The 15,720-nt window shown below is 40.0% G+C and overlaps 2 protein-coding genes across 5 annotated transcripts in view; one reads left to right on the top strand and one right to left on the bottom strand.

The window, feature by feature from the left end:
- Positions 1–5,346, top strand: part of eps8l3b (EPS8 signaling adaptor L3b) — a 16,161-nt gene extending 10,815 nt beyond the window's left edge. Inside the window, exon 20 of the mRNA XM_027288899.1 lies at positions 5,069–5,346. Within this exon, the coding sequence (XP_027144700.1) occupies positions 5,069–5,110 (42 nt within the window). The 3' untranslated portion in view covers positions 5,111–5,346. The remainder of the gene's footprint in view (positions 1–5,068) is intronic.
- The window catches only part of LOC113747773 (glutathione S-transferase Mu 3-like), a 14,982-nt gene extending 1,764 nt beyond the window's left edge, over positions 1–13,218 (bottom strand). The window contains exons 1-9 of one of the 4 annotated variants that reach the window (XM_027288902.1): positions 13,102–13,218; positions 11,721–11,782; positions 8,615–8,690; positions 8,449–8,513; positions 8,270–8,351; positions 8,070–8,167; positions 7,884–7,979; positions 6,014–6,124; positions 5,764–5,880 (exon numbers count right to left, since the gene is read on the bottom strand). In XM_027288902.1, coding sequence (XP_027144703.1) covers positions 5,779–5,880; positions 6,014–6,124; positions 7,884–7,979; positions 8,070–8,167; positions 8,270–8,351; positions 8,449–8,513; positions 8,615–8,690; positions 11,721–11,756 — 666 coding nt within the window. In that variant the 5' untranslated portion in view covers positions 11,757–11,782; positions 13,102–13,218 and the 3' untranslated portion in view covers positions 5,764–5,778. Of the gene's footprint in view, positions 1–5,763; positions 5,881–6,013; positions 6,125–6,986; positions 7,030–7,790; positions 7,980–8,069; positions 8,168–8,269; positions 8,352–8,448; positions 8,514–8,614; positions 8,691–11,720; positions 11,895–13,101 lie in introns of those variants that run through there. The other 3 variants (XM_027288900.1, XM_027288903.1, XM_027288901.1) reach the window with 3 other exon arrangements.
- Positions 13,219–15,720: the final 2,502 nt, after the last annotated feature.

Below are 15,720 nucleotides of genomic sequence, written 5' to 3'. Positions count from 1 at the left end.
GCAATGGAGATGTAAGGATCGTGCACATGCAGCGGTGAACGAGCCGCGTTCAAGCCGCTCCGCTGACACACGGGTTCTTAGCTCAGGCAGGGGACGCCCCAGAAGGCAGGCACCAGGCAGCACCGCACCCCGAGGCGCGCACTATCGCTCGCACAGGAACAAGACAGGGACACACCGTCGACACTCAATCCCCACGATACAATCGGATTAATGATGATAATTACTTTTATAGTTCCCATCTACGCTGTGCACTATCACACTCACAGCCAGGCAAAACACCTGAACTTGACGGTTCCATGCCAGCTCTGACCGCTCAGGAGATCTGGTGCTCCAGGGCATTCAGAACTTGGAAACTCCTGACTGGTCTCATCCGGTACACGGGAAAACAAGGAAAATCAAGAAGTCTTGACAATCTAGGACGTGCAGCACTCATATAACACACAATCAAGATGAGATTACTTGGGGGAATAACAAATATATATAGACAGAATGAGGCGAGGCGGGTTGTTAAGAGGCGGACGGCTGACTCCATAAGCTAGGGGGCAGTACAGCGGACAAGAGCAGCGCCCGTCCGGAGCCAGTTTTTTTAATGCGGTCTGTCTCGCTGTCCAGTGCGCCCGATTTCTATGCGCGCCAGCGGCTACGTCCACCCTTAACACTAACTGAATGGATCATGTAAAACACCATATGGGCCGTCGGGCCGTCATCGTTTCCAGAACACCGAGGAAATGCCGCCTCTTGCGGCTGGTGCGAACAAACCACCATGGGTTGGCTTTCTGAACCAACGGTAAAAAGGCCAAAAGCTGAGTGGCGCAACACCTGAAATGAATAACCGACAGGGGACAGCGATCAGTGTGAAGGTGGGTAAATATAAAGGGGGAAAGGCTGAGTAGTGTAGTGTGAAATTTAAACACTTGCATAAGAGGGACGACAGCGACTTGGTGTGGTGCTTCGGGTGCATTAGCGACTAGATAGGGGTACCCCAATTTTTCTCGCTGTCAATGAACTGTAGTCTCTTAGCATCGGGTAAAAACAGACCAGAATAAGAAAAAAAAGAAAATCCAAACAAGAAAAGTAATAAGTTATTAACGCAAGGTGATTAGTTCGAATGAGAGATTACTTTGTTATTTGATAAAGGATTTCCAGACAATGTTACTACATGTTCTATTTAATTTGTTAGCTGAAAAGCCTCCTCTGCAGTTTTGGTAATTTTTTCATTGAAGTTATGCTGGCTAAAGAACAAGGCAAACGGTTTTTAAACAAAAGTCAAGTGGCTTTACGGACACGGTGTAGTAACTGTATAAAAAATAGGATTTATACTGGTGGTTTTAGATGTTTTGATCATATAATTTTGTTTTCCCCTGTTTTTTGCATGTCGCATGCACTTCCCGTATTTGACGTGCTTTGCGAGGAGGCAGGGAGAGATCAGTAGTCAAGGACGTGGAAAGGCTAGAAGTGTCATTTTAATACTAATGTTTCATTGTTTAGCAGACTTCCATCAGTGAGGAAGGAGTCGAGACAAGGCCCATTTAAAAAAGGTATAATAACTAGCTGAATAGGCTCTTCAGTGAGCCTTTTCTCTGTAACTCTTCTGGTGTGTTGCATTGTAACGCTCCCTTCTTGTACAAGATAATAAATTCAACTTAAACTTTTGAAACTTTTAATCATCCCTCCTTTCAAGGGTGTCATTCCTTACGAATTCTCGTAACAGTAACTACGCGTTGTGTTAGTGGAGTGTCAGAAAACAAACACCGGTGGCCATTAACTTTCAGCGCCTGTTGCCGGGTGTGAAAATAATCTCACAATCACATCATGTACTGAAAAATCTATCATAATTGGTCAGCAGCTGTTTGGAAGAAGACCAAATATGCATAGATATAAGTTTGTATTTCTGGGTATGCCTGGTTATTGCAGCGTGGTCCATCAATCCTATCTCACCTGAACTAAAAATCGCCCGTCATAACGCCAGCGCTCTTGGTTGTTCTTGGCCTGAGGTTGTACAATGACCCGCATGTAGAGGGGTGGCTCATGGGACTTAAACAGCATGCAACACACAATTTGTGACTTCGATATGCCAGTATGACCCATGATACTGACGGCTGAAACATGTTTGGCAACAGAGAGTTAACATGAAGCCGTAATTTACTCTGCGGGTAATAACAGCTTACTGTTCTGGCATTGGTTGGTGAACCCCATGGACCGTTGGTCATAGGCCTGTAAAAGACATAAAAAAAATGCAGCATGATGAACTGAAAAACACTTGTAATATGGTTTCGCTTGTTAGGTTGTCTCATGTTGCTTGAAAACTTGGCACATAAGTACTGATTGCCAGATGGGTGCAAGAGTGATCATGATTGTCATGAGCACTTAAATAGGTATGGGCTGATTATTGAATTCCCAATCCCACAGAGTGTCAACATAATCACACTAAAGCTAAGGGATAATGTTACTGAACTGAGGTGTTGAACAACAACAATAGTTCACTCGCAATGTAAGTCTAAACAAATGGTAAACGAATTAGCAACGGCGGATTGAGCGTAAAAGGTAAGCCATAATATTGTACTTTACAGCAGGTTTAAACATCCGATGTTGTAATTATTTTTTACCATATGGTAGATTACATTGCGAGTGAACTATGTTGTTGTTTTCAGCACCTCAGTAACCATTATCCATTAGCTTTAGTGAGAGTATGTTGACCTCTGCGGGATTAAATTAATCAGCCCTACCTATTTTTAAGTGCTATTACAATCATGATCATGCCACCATCTGGCAATCAGTACCTTTTAATGTGCAAGTTTTCAAAGCAACATGAGACAACTAACAAGCGAAACCATTATTACAAGTGTTAGTTTCATCATGCTGCATTTTTATGTCTTTTACAGCCTATGACCAACGGTCCATGGGGTTCACCACCACCAATTGCCAGCACAGTAAGTGTTATTACACCGCAGTAAATCCGGCTTTAATGTTCACTTTGTTGCAAACATGTTTCAGGTCAGTACTCACTGGGCTTCATACTGGCATATCGAAGTCACAAATGTGTGTCTGTCTGTTTCAGTCCCACTGAGCCACCCTCTACATGCGGGTCTGTACAACTTCATGGCCAAGAACAACCAGAGACTGAGCGTTATGAAGGGCGATGTAGTTCAGTGAGATGATGAACACGCTGCAATAACCAGCATACCAGAAATACAAACTTTATCTAGTGTTTATCTTTGTATTTATCCAACACAGCTGTGCAATTAGATATATTTTTCAGTACATGATGATGTGAGATATTTTCACACCAGGTCAACAGGTGTGAAAGTTACTGGCACCGGTGTTTGTTTTCTGACACTCCACTAACACAATCTGCCGTAGTTACGTTACGAGAATTTTAAGGAAGGACCCTTGAATAAGGAGGACTGGATTAAAGTTTCAAAGTTTAAGTTGAATTATAATTCTTTGTACAAGAAGGAGCGTTACAGTGCAACACACAGAAGAGTTACAGAGAAGAGGTCCCTGAAGAGCCTATTCGTTGGTTCTTATACATTTTTTAAATGGGCTGTCTCAGACTCCTCTCTCACTGATGAGTCTGCTAAACAATGAACTTATGTATTAAAATAGACACTTCTCAGGCCTGTTTCTCACGTCCTTGACTAGCTGATATCTCTCCCTGCCACCTCAGCAAAACAGTCCAAATAAGGGAAGTGCATGAGACATGCAAAAAACAGGAAACACACATTATATGATCAACATCTAAACCCCAGTATAAATCCTAATTTTTATAACAGTTACTAAACAGTTGTCCGTAAAGCCACTTGACTTTTGTTTAAAAATGTTTGCGTGTTGCTTTAGCAGCATAAACTTCAATGAACAAATTACCAAAAATGCAGAGGAGGCTGTTCAGCTCTAGACAAATTAAAATAGACTACAGGTAGTAACACTTTCTGGAAGCCTTTATCAAATAACAAATAATTATCTATTAGAACTAATCACATGGTGTTAATTAAATTCATACTTTCTTGTTTAGGATTTTTTTTTTTTAAATTTATCTGGTATTTTCCAGATGATAAGAGCACTACAGTTCATGACAGAGAGAAAATTTGGGTACAAATATCTAGTCGTATAACTGCCCAGAGCAACCAAGTCTGGCTGTCGTCCATCTTAATGATCTATTTAAATCTACACTACATTACTCAGACAACCTTTATATTTACCACATTCACAATGATAGCGTGTCATCACTGTCAGTATTAATGTTCAGTGTGCTTGAGACACTCCGTTCTTTGGCCTTTTTACAGGTGGTTCAGAAAGCCAAACAATGGTGGTTTGTCGCACAGCCGCAATGAGGAAGGCAATGTTCCTCAGAGTGTTTGGAACCGATGACGGACGACAGGCCCATGGACGATCAATCAGTGAGTGAAGGGAGACGTAGCTCTGCTGAATAAAATGGTGGGACAGGAAAAGACTAAAAAAAACTGGTCAGGAGGGCCAGCTCTGTCCTGGACTGCCCCCTAGACTCTATGGAGTCAGCCATCAGACTCTTTAACACCAGCATGGCATAATTTTTTTCTATATATTTTGTTATTTACAAGTATATCTTATCTGCTTGTGTAGAATAGAGCTGCTGTGACAAAGTCTATTTCAAGACATTGATTCTTTTGTTCTCCCTTTCAGATGGACACTCAGGGTCCAGTGATGCTGGACCATAACTCCTCACCTGCAGAGGTCAGAGCCTGGCTGGAGTACAAAGTTTCTCCAGAATGTGAGTGAGATAATGCACAGGAGTAACAGGGAACTATAAATGTATTAATCATTAATAAGACTTGTATCGTGGGATGAAGTGTCAGACGTGTTTCATGTCTTTTCATGTGCAGCACTGTGAACAGCCTCGGTGCTGACTGGTAGACTGCTTCTGGGGATGTCCAAGAATGAGATAAGAACTGTGTGTCCAGAGGAAGGCGGAAGGGTCTTCTTCCAGTTGCAAGGCATTAAATCCTCCATTGCAGTAAGTAACATGTCACGTGAAACACACACCGACACACCCATCTGCAGCACACAGTAACGTTTATCCTGTTCCCTACAGCTCGCCAGTGAGCCATCAGGCATGTACAACGGCCGCTACTGACATCCTGCATCGCTGCTCCTTCACTCTGTCTCCTGAATTTTCACCGTGGTTATTGTTCTCACTAATTCTTTAATTCTTGTGTGGATGTCTGCTCTCAGCATTTTTTTTAAGGCAAAGTGAATGAAGCTTCTGAGTTGCATAATTTATCACCAGCAGAAATAAGTTACTCTGAAATGTATTTTAGATTTTATTTTTCTGCCAACATGCCTGCAGTTATTTCAAATATATTGTGTATAGTTTCCGCGCTGTGATTAAAAAATTAACTACTCTATGTTGAATCTTCTACTGCATTAACCTGTAGCCCTAGATATATTATCTTAACTGATTCCTGTATATCATGTATTTGTGGAAAAAATGATTGAGTCTCAAACTGAAAGTGCAAGATTTTTCTTTAATCTGCCAAAAGAAATCTGTTTCAGATGTAACAAAGAAATTAAGTTAATAAAGTTCACACATGTTCATAATGTCAGTACAAACTTGGATTTATTTTTACACAACTGACTAAAACTGTTGAATTGGCTTGTAAATACTTGAGTGTAGCATGATTATAAGGCATGAAACCTAGACGACCAGCAGGTTATATAAAGACAAAATAAAAAAATTTGTGTTAAGCCAGCTGTACACTACTGTGAACTCTGTTTTCATTATTTCAATAGCAGGTAAATGCGTTACTTTACTCTTTCTTGTTTCCCCCACTTGGCCATCTTGTTGTTTACAGGAGTCTTCATGAATCTGTCTGACTTCATGTAGGCAGAAATCTTCTCCAGAGCCTATCATGAGATGAAGTATTAACTATTAACAAGGCAAGACCACACAAAGACATTGGTATTTCCTGACTGCCACTTTCAGTGTTACATGTAGGATGTGGTTGTTTGTATCTGAACACAGTGTGAGTGTTCTCACCTCAAATCGGTCCAAAAGATCTTTGAGGTTCTTGAAGTCATCCAGACATGTAGGATGAAACATCCTGTGCTGATCCAACAGCTCGTACATAATGAAGTCCACAAAAGTGATCTGTTGTACAGAAAAAGTTATATCAAACGTTTGAACTTGCACGTAATGTGAGAGGGGCTCTCAAAAGTGTTGATGCCATGTATTAAATTGATCTTTAATTATACAATTGATAGTATCTAAAGGACCAAAGTTATTAAAAAACAGATTATGTGCGATTGATTGCCGTCTTCGTCTGATATGTTCACTGACAATTACACAGCTTAGCTGCACACTTTAAAGAGAGAGACGTTATCTAGTAGTTGAAGAGTGAAATAAACAAGTTCCTTTTACAAGCACAACCAGGTAAAGCAACAGTGTTGCTGGGTCTTCAGGAGATTTTTAAAAAGGTAGAGAAGGACGCCCCTGCTCTGGTAGGAACTGGTAGTGCGTCCACCAAGGGAACAACAAACGAAAAAGTTTGGATTGCCTTGAGCGAACAGGTGGCAGAGCTAGCGTCGCTCATTGAAGGAGCGCAGCGGTCGTGAGGTAACATGTCTGTACAAGGGCATTTAGGTAGGTAGTTGCATTAGCGCTTTGAATTTAATGGGGCTGCAACAGGTAGCCAGTGGGAGCTCGATGAGCAGCGGGGTGACAGACCTTCTGGGTTGGTTGTAGACCAGGCATGCCGCCACATTCTGGATCATCTGAACAGGTTTCACTGTGGAGGCTGGGAGGCCCTTCAGGAGGGCATTACAGTAGTCTAGTCTTGAAATGACCACAGCCTGTGTCAGGAGTTGAGTGCCGTGTTGCGTTAAGTATGGTCTGATGTTTCTGATGTTTTAAAGTGCAAAGCAGCATGACCGGGCAACTGAGGTAACATGATTGGAAAAGTTAGTTGGTTCATCAATCATAAACCCTAAGTTTTCCGATGCTGGTGGGGGCCAGAGATCAATTTTGATGTTGGTTCAGCTGGAGGTGATGTACATGTATAAACAAAGCCAGAACACAGGTAGAGCATCAGAGTTTAATTCATTAATGCACCTGGACAGCCTCAGTTTTTAGGCTGACTGTGGAGGCTTGTCGGTCTGACCTCTGATTGGCGACCGCAGCGTGACGTCGGGCTAGTTTTTGTAAAGTTGGATCCAGCTCAACTCAGCAGCAGGTCGCTGTGTTTTTTGGGGACATCCCTGCGGCCGTGTTTTCCATACCAGCACTGTGTACAAGTTGTTAATTAAAACAAGGAAAAAAATACTTTTGTGCGCTAGGACTTTTTCTTGTTAGTATAAAGATTATTTTAGTATTATTATTGCATCGAGGGCTTTATTAGCAGATAAAATATATTATTATTATTATTATTATTATTATTATTATTATTATTATTATTATTATTATTATTATTATTATTATTATCATCATCATCATTATTAGGAGTACTATTCTCTGGTACTAGTTATTGTATCAAAATCGTGACAACCTTATTGCTAATAGTGATAAACCCACAGAGACCCTATGAAGCTTTACAACCTGTTTAAGTTCATTGTTTTGGTCTTTAAACGAGTCAGCTGTTGTTAGCTAAAAAGTCTCCAATAAAACTACTGTACGCTACCTGTCCAGCATCAGGAAGCATCTCACAGCCTTTCCTAAAAGGACCTCCAAATGTGAACGCTAATGTTGCTTTGTGTGTCCTGGATGTGTAAACAACTACCATGATCACCATATCACCTTCATATGGCTATGATATGTCAATGCATATGTGATTTTCAGCTTGTTGTGGTGTTCTGACCCCATGTGGCCAGTGAAAAATCTGAGTAATGCCTTCCATGTTTACGGGTTGATGTACCTTGTCACCAGCAAACCACTTTCTGTCCCCCAAGAAACCTGAGAACTGCTTCAGTGTGCCAGTCAACGCCTCGAGGTACCCTGGTTTCATCTTGTCCTGATGTCGGAGAGGTGATGTTGGCATTAGTGCAGATGCAAGGGAGTAAAACAAATTCAGTGTTATTAAAACTCTAAACGTAGTACTCACAAAGTCAGTGTAGCACAGCCTCACAAAGCCATTTCTGAAGTCCATCGCCTGGTTCTCCATGATGTCAACACGGACTTTCTCATCCTCTGTCTCTCCGCCTGTGAACAAATCAGATTTATTGGGAGACTCAAGGACATAACATAACCACTGATGTTTAGATTAAATGAATATTCTATGTGGAATAAACATCAAATACTTACACATGTTGTGCTTACGAGCAATGTATCTCATGATAGCATTGCTCTGCACGATCTTCCTGTCTCCATCCTCCAAATAAGGCAGCTGTGGTGAGACGTTACTGTTATTAGTCCATGTTTTAAACTCACCTGCTTTTATACTTCTATATTCACAACTCTTTCATAAAGTTAAACTCACTTACATTCGGAAAGTCCATTCCAAGTTTGTGTTTCTCATCAAACCAACAGCTCTTGTCATAGTTTGGAGCTAAGGTGAGAAAAATGTAGGTAAGCTGATTAAGTGGGCATGTTGTGTGGACGTTTCGTTGGTTAAATTACAGGTGTCTGTTAGATGAACAGGTAAATTACCTTCGCCACAGACGTAAAACTTGTCCTCATAACTGGTGCTGGTGTACTCCAGCAGCAGGCGGGCAGGCTGGGCAAGCTGTTCAACATCTATCTATATATTAAAAAAAAATTAAAAAAATCAGATATGGGAGGGTTGATGATATTTTAGTTGTTGTTGTTTTTTTGTGACAAACTTTTTTTTTTTAATTGAACAATTTGAACACTAAGGAAATGTATAAAAAAATATAGATATATAAGATGTATACATACACACATATATTCATATACATACATATATACAAAGAGAACCAATAAGAACATCCCAGGCCTGCACAGTAGATGCTTGTGCTTTATGTATGACAGCCAATGACCTTTCTAAAACAACAATGTCTCAAATGATTTAGCCATTCCTTTGCTGATGGGATGTCCGGGGAAAACCATGAATGTATTATAGTCTTCTTAGCGGCAGTCAATCCTGCAAATATAACTTTCTTCTGTGCCAATCTGGTATTGCCACTAAAAGCGGGGTCATCATTGAATAGAAATAGGGGGGGGATGCATAGGAATGGGTAATCCTAAAACATTTTCAAGGCATCTATGCACCTTGGACCAGAGGCCAGACACAGAGGGACATTCCCAAAAAATATGAAGGTATGTGCCAACAATGTTCTGATCACATTTTGTACAGTTGGGATTGTCTGTAAGTTTTATTGTAAAGCACCTGTATGGTCTAGCATAAAATTTGTGTGAATGAATAAGTTGATGTGCTGGATTTCTTGATGAAATAGGTATGTTGGTCCAAATATTGTCCCAGTCCAGATCATAGCCCTGACCCTCAAGTTCACGGTTCCAAGAACTAAACACTCCCAAGGGTTTAACACCTTTAGATAGCAGTTCATTGTAGATAACGGACACTAAGCCCGATCTTGGAGGGTGTGAATTCCTCCAGAAGCCCACCTGTCATATAGACCAGAATGCTGTAATAAATTGTAGTTGTGGCAAATAGGAGAGCGGTCGCAGAGCTTTACATTACATCCCATATGTTTCTGGACAGCAGACCAAATTTTCAAGGAGTTGCCTATGATTGGCCCAAACTTTCTACACACAGACCTAGGCTTCAACCCACAAAATAGGATGTCTTTCATCCTATGTGGTTTTACCATCTCTTCCTCTATCTGACGTCAGGGTGTGACAACATTCTCTATGCACCAAATTGTCAACTGCTTTATTTGAAAGGACCAGTAGTATAATTTAAAGTCAGGTACTGCCAAACCTCCAGAGTGTTTTGGTCGCTGTAATGTGCGTAGGCGAATACAAGCTCTTTTATCATTCCATATGAATTTAGTAGTCAGGGACTGTAGTTCTTTAAAGTAGTTAGGTGGTGGAGGCATAGGGATCATAGAGAACAGGAAATTCAGTCGGCCGAGTACATTCATTTTCAGTATTGCTATTCTGCCTTGCAGTGACATCTTGAGATCAGACCACCTCTGAATGTCCAATACAATCAAGACTCTGAAATTTTAGTAAAAAAAAGTAATATATCGTCTATGTAAAGCGAGATTTTATGTTGTGTGCCTTGTATATTGATGGGTGAGATGTGTGAGTCTAGTCTAGTCTAATCGTCTGGGCTAGCGGTTCAAGTGTCAAAGCAAAAAGGAGCGGGGACAGTGGGCAGCCTTGCCTTAATTTACCTACACACGGCTCCAATCTTCTGACTAACACTTTGGCAAAAAGCTTTAGTTCTGTTGTGATAAGTGATATTGGCCTGTAACTACCGCATCTCAAAGGTGGTTTATCTTTCTTAAGCAGGACCGATATGAGGGATGTATTTTGGTGACAATGGAAGGAACCAGTGTCTAAAGCATAGTTAAGAGAATTTAAAAGTAGTGGCCCAACGATATCCCACAGTTTCAAAAACAACTCTGGAGGAAGCCCGTCAAGGCCAGGCGATTTCCCTTTTTGCATCGAGCTCAATGCCTCTTTAAGTTCTAAAAGAGTAAATGATATTTCAAGGGATTCTGCATCATTGTCAGTCAGTGATGGTAATTTAAGTTGTGACAGATACAATTTAAGGGCTGGCAAGTGAGGAGCAGGGTCCGCCGTATAGAGATGAGAATAAAATTCTGCAAAAGTATTATTTATTTCACCTGGGTCATAGGTGACAGGTTCAGATGATGTTTGAATTCCCCTGATAGTGGAAAAGGATTCATTTTGTTTTAATCTGGCAGCTAAAAGCTTGCTTGACCTTTCGCTATGATCATAATACGTGAGTCTCATGTGATGAATTATAAACTCAGCTTTAGCCTTTTGGGTCGGATTCCAAAGTTCATATCTCATCTTCTAATTGCGTAACACTGCGCCACCTGGGCGTCTTCAAATGGGAGGCAAATGACATGGCCTCTCCCCTCATGAAGCATTTAGTTGTTTACCAAAGTATTTGGGGTGAGGCATGTAGTCAATTCTTGAGTATGTCTTGTGTCTGGCTGAGAAAAAAGTATTAGTTCTTAACTAAAGGGTTCCTTAACCGCCATGGATCTGGCTTGAACTTGTATTTACAGATTTGTCTAAATTTATATTTTAGGTTTTTGAACACACTGGTGTTCATGAGCTATAATGTTTACAAGTGGATGTCTGCAGATAACATCACAAAAATGTTTGTATGTGCTCATGAGGAGTTTACTGTCTTCAGCAGCTCTCTACGTTATAACTACCAGTTTTCTGCCAACATAGCGTTAGCGCCACTTCATTTATTTGAAACATTTTCCCACCTAATGAACTTTGCAGCTCACACTGTGACCGCAGCTACTGTTTTTAATTAAACGCCAGGCTAACGTCTGAGCTAGCGTTAGCGTCAGTTTGTAGTTTTTGTTAATGAATAGAACCTTTCGTGCACGTGCGGGCGGTTATTTAACAGTTACACGACATTTTACCGAGCGAGGCTCTGTCACCGTTTATTAAACGATTATAAAACACGATAATAAAAATACACATGCCAGTAACTTAGTGCATGAGACGAGTGTTTTAAAGACCGTGTCACGGTTTGCGTGTTACCTGGGCTCGAGCGGAGGTTCACGGGCAGCCGTTAACCGTTAACAGCGCTACCAACAAAGAAGACGGCTGCACTCACCCCGCGGATGTCCCAGTAAACCAGTTTCATTGTCATTTTGAGGCACTTTTCCAAACGCAAATGTGGCTGACAGAGACTTCTGCAGCTGCTGTGAACGCTGGTGACACAGAAGAAGGAGGAGGAGGAGGAGACTGAGGAGGCAGGCGGAGTGAATGGGTGCACCGGGCGGTCACTCTGAGCCGGTTCTTTTGTTTGACTTGTACGGTTGGTGAACATGAATGCACTAATGTGGGAGGTTGCGATGCTTTTTAAATCTACCTGACATAAAAACTTGTCTGACTGGAAATCTTGTTTTAACAGATGCTAGACTTTTCTAGAAACTACAATGAGAACTATAGTGTGTTACAGCAATGTATGCAGGGCGGGGATTATTTACCCAGCAACAAAGCTGTGAACTTTAAGAGGGTTAAGTGCAATTATATATGCTAAGATCAAAGTCCATTAAAGGTCCAGTGTGTAGGATTTAATGGCAGATGAAATGAATACCACACCTCACCCTCTCCGTCCAAGCTTGTAAGAAAAACTCTGGTTGGTAAATTCACATTAATAGAAAATAGTTTATGTTTATGATGGTTCAATATGGCAGACTGCATAGAAGAGGACTCACTCTCACAAATGGCTCATTTTAAGACAACACAAACTTATTTTCATGTGTTTATACACTAATTAAAACATACTAATGAATATTGAATTCCATTTATGTCAAAAAACACATACATAAAAATGGCACGCTGGACCTTTAAGGTACAATGATCTGGCTTTTTCTGGAGCTTTTAACCTTATCACATGGTCTTTATTAGTTCATATGCAAGCTCAGTGTATGTCTTTAATCCATAGCACTTCCTCAAGAGAGTGACACAGTTAAAAGCTCTACAAAGAGCTGGTAAGTAGTCCTTGAGTTAGGATTGTTTTGTCAAAAAAGTACTACTTACAGTCAAGAGTAAGGAGCTATTTCTATTAGCAAGTGACATGCAAACTCTTTGTGAAAAATATTATTATTCTTTATGCTTCAGTATTTTGTCACACTAGTCTTTAGTGAAGTGACTGCTGTTGAACCTTTGAACATTTACTGAACCACAGATTCTGTAAGTTGTTCCCTTGCTGCAAGTTACTATTTAGTGATCTATCTTTAAAGGTCTGACAGCGTCCTGAGGGTTATTGAATAATTTTCTTAACACAGACAATACTGAGCCTGAAGTGAGGAGCGTTTACCTTCTAAGTCTCTAATATACAGTCATACAGTTACATAAAATGCATGCAGATCTTCACATTTTTAAGCCACTGGCACAACAAATGTATGCATATTTTTATATGGTGAATGACTCAAACACTTTACAGAATTATAATAATCTATTTTGAGGCACTTTTCCAAAACGCAAATGTGGCTGACAGAGACTCCTGCAGCTGCTGTGAACGCTGGTGACACAGAAGGAGGAGGAGGAGGAGGAGACTGAGGAGGCAGGCGGAGTGAATGGGTGCACCGGGCGGTCACTCTGAGCCGGTTCTTTTGTTTGACTTGTGTACGGTTGTTGAACATGAATGCACTGATGTGGGAGGTTGCGATGCTTTTTAAATCTACCTGACATAAAAACATGTCTGACTGGAAATCTTGTTTTAACAGATGCAAGTCTAGACTTTTCTAGAATGAAAACTATAGTGTGTTACAGCAATGTATGCAGGGCGGGGATTAATTACCCAGCAACAAAGCTGTGAACTTTAAGAGGGTTAAGTGCAATTATATATGCTAAGATCAAAGTCCATTAAAGGTCCAGTGTGTAGGATTTAATGGCAGATGAAATGAATACCACACCTCACCCTCTCCGTCCAAGCTTGTAAGAAAAACTCTGGTTGGTAAATTCACATTAATAGAAAATAGTTTATGTTTATGATGGTTCAATATGGCAGACTGCATAGAAGAGGACTCACTCTCACAAATGGCTCATTTTAAGACAACACAAACTTATTTTCATGTGTTTATACACTAATTAAAACATACTAATGAATATTGAATTCCATTTATGTCAAAAAACACATACATAAAAATGGCACGCTGGACCTTTAAGGTACAATGATCTGGCTTTTTCTGGAGCTTTTAACCTTATCACATGGTCTTTATTAGTTCATATTCAAGCTCAGTTTATGTCTTTAATCCATAGCACTTCCTCAAGAGAGTGACACAGTTAAAAGCTCTACAAAGAGCTGGTAAGTAGTCCTTGAGTTAGGATTGTTTTGTCAAAAAAGTACTACTTACAGTCAAGAGTAAGGAGCTATTTCTATTAGCAAGTGACATGCAAACTCTTTGTGAAAAATATTATTATTCTTTATGCTTCAGTATTTTGTCACTCTAGTCTTTAGTGAAGTGACTGCTGTAGAACCTTTGAACATTTACTGAACCACAGATTCTGTAAGTCGTTCCCTTGCTGCAAGTTACTATTTAGTGATCTATCTTTAAAGGTCTGACAGCGTCCACAGGGTTATTGAATAATTTTCTTAACACAGACAATACTGAGCCTGAAGTGAGGAGCATTTACCTTCTAAGTCTCTAATATACAGTCATACAGTTACATAAAATGCATGCAGATCTTCACATTTTTAAGCCACTGGGACCACAAATGTATGCATATTTTTATATGGTGAATGACTCAAACACTTTACAGAATTATAATCATCTATTACTTTTCAGTACATTAGCTAATCGACTGTTAGACTAATTGTTTTAGCATTACCAGAGACATTATACAGTTTTCTATACGATGTGTGTGACCTTATTCGTTGCAGCCAGACCTCAATTCTTTAATTTTGAAAAGACTGAGGTTTGTAAAGACTGAGTCTGAGTTCATGTGATGAACATCCCGCTCTCTTTGACCCACATTGGAAAGCAATGAGCTGAACATGGACAAGCCACTCTTTGTTTCACTTGTTTTAATCTCACCACACACAAGTCCTACTAATTATCAAGTGAAACTCAAACAGGCCTTTTTTCTCATAATTTATTTTTTTCAGGGACGTATAAACATAAACAAGTCAAGCACTCCAATGTGAACAACAACATTTATTTTTCTTAGACACAGATGTCATTAAATAATACTTCACAAACAGCACATATAATTGTCTGGGACGGACACGTAGTGCTTTTGCCAACATGTAGCTGCACAGATAACATCAGAAGGGAGTGTGACTTTCAGTTCTCAAAATATGTGTCTATTCATGAATTTGGCACTGGTTATACTTCGGGAAGGAGTGAAAACTGAGAAAACAGCTCATGCACCATTTACTGTACTATGACTTAGAAACATACAGAAAAACAAATATCTGTGTGTAAAGAACAAATAGTATCAGATCAGAGTTGCAGCTCAGACTGTCACTAGAAACAGTTTCACAAAATGAAAGTTAGTATAACGAGATGTTACGTATGAGTAGCGTTACTGCACACCTGAAACAAGTATTGATGTGCCTTCATGCAACGCTATTGAATCACTTAGAAAAACAGCAAGAATGTGACATGGAACAGCTGTGGGAAATATGTTGTAAAGATCATTACTAGTAGCAGGAATACTATAGATGGACGTTTTTTCTGCTAGTTACACAGCTGGAGGTATTGTCCTGTGGGTAATTAAAGTCAACTAAAGTTTTTTAGCAAAAAAAAATCATGTAGTGTTCCTAATTTGACAATAATTATTCTGCAAAGGTTTATGATCTGGTAAGTAGTCAGGGATGTAGCCAGGACTTTAGAAGGTCATAGTTCATAGTTCACTCCCATCAGCAATGAAAAAAGACAATGTGATTGTTGGGTCATATAACAGCAGCAAAAATATTTTAAATTAAACTCCCAACTCTTTTGTAAATATTTACGTATTACTTGTTTTATTTATAAGAATATATGGAGACAGTTGGGTGCCAGAGTTAGTTGCAGTCAGATTGTTTATATCAGAATATATTTATAGAAGCCAATGTTATAACTTCAAGTCTGTTCATTTAGAAGGCAGTTACATCTGATAAT

This window comes from Larimichthys crocea, chromosome XV, assembly GCF_000972845.2.
Source record: "Larimichthys crocea isolate SSNF chromosome XV, L_crocea_2.0, whole genome shotgun sequence".
NCBI classification, from domain to species: domain Eukaryota; kingdom Metazoa; phylum Chordata; class Actinopteri; family Sciaenidae; genus Larimichthys; species Larimichthys crocea.
This window is presented reverse-complemented; position numbering and strand designations above follow the sequence as displayed.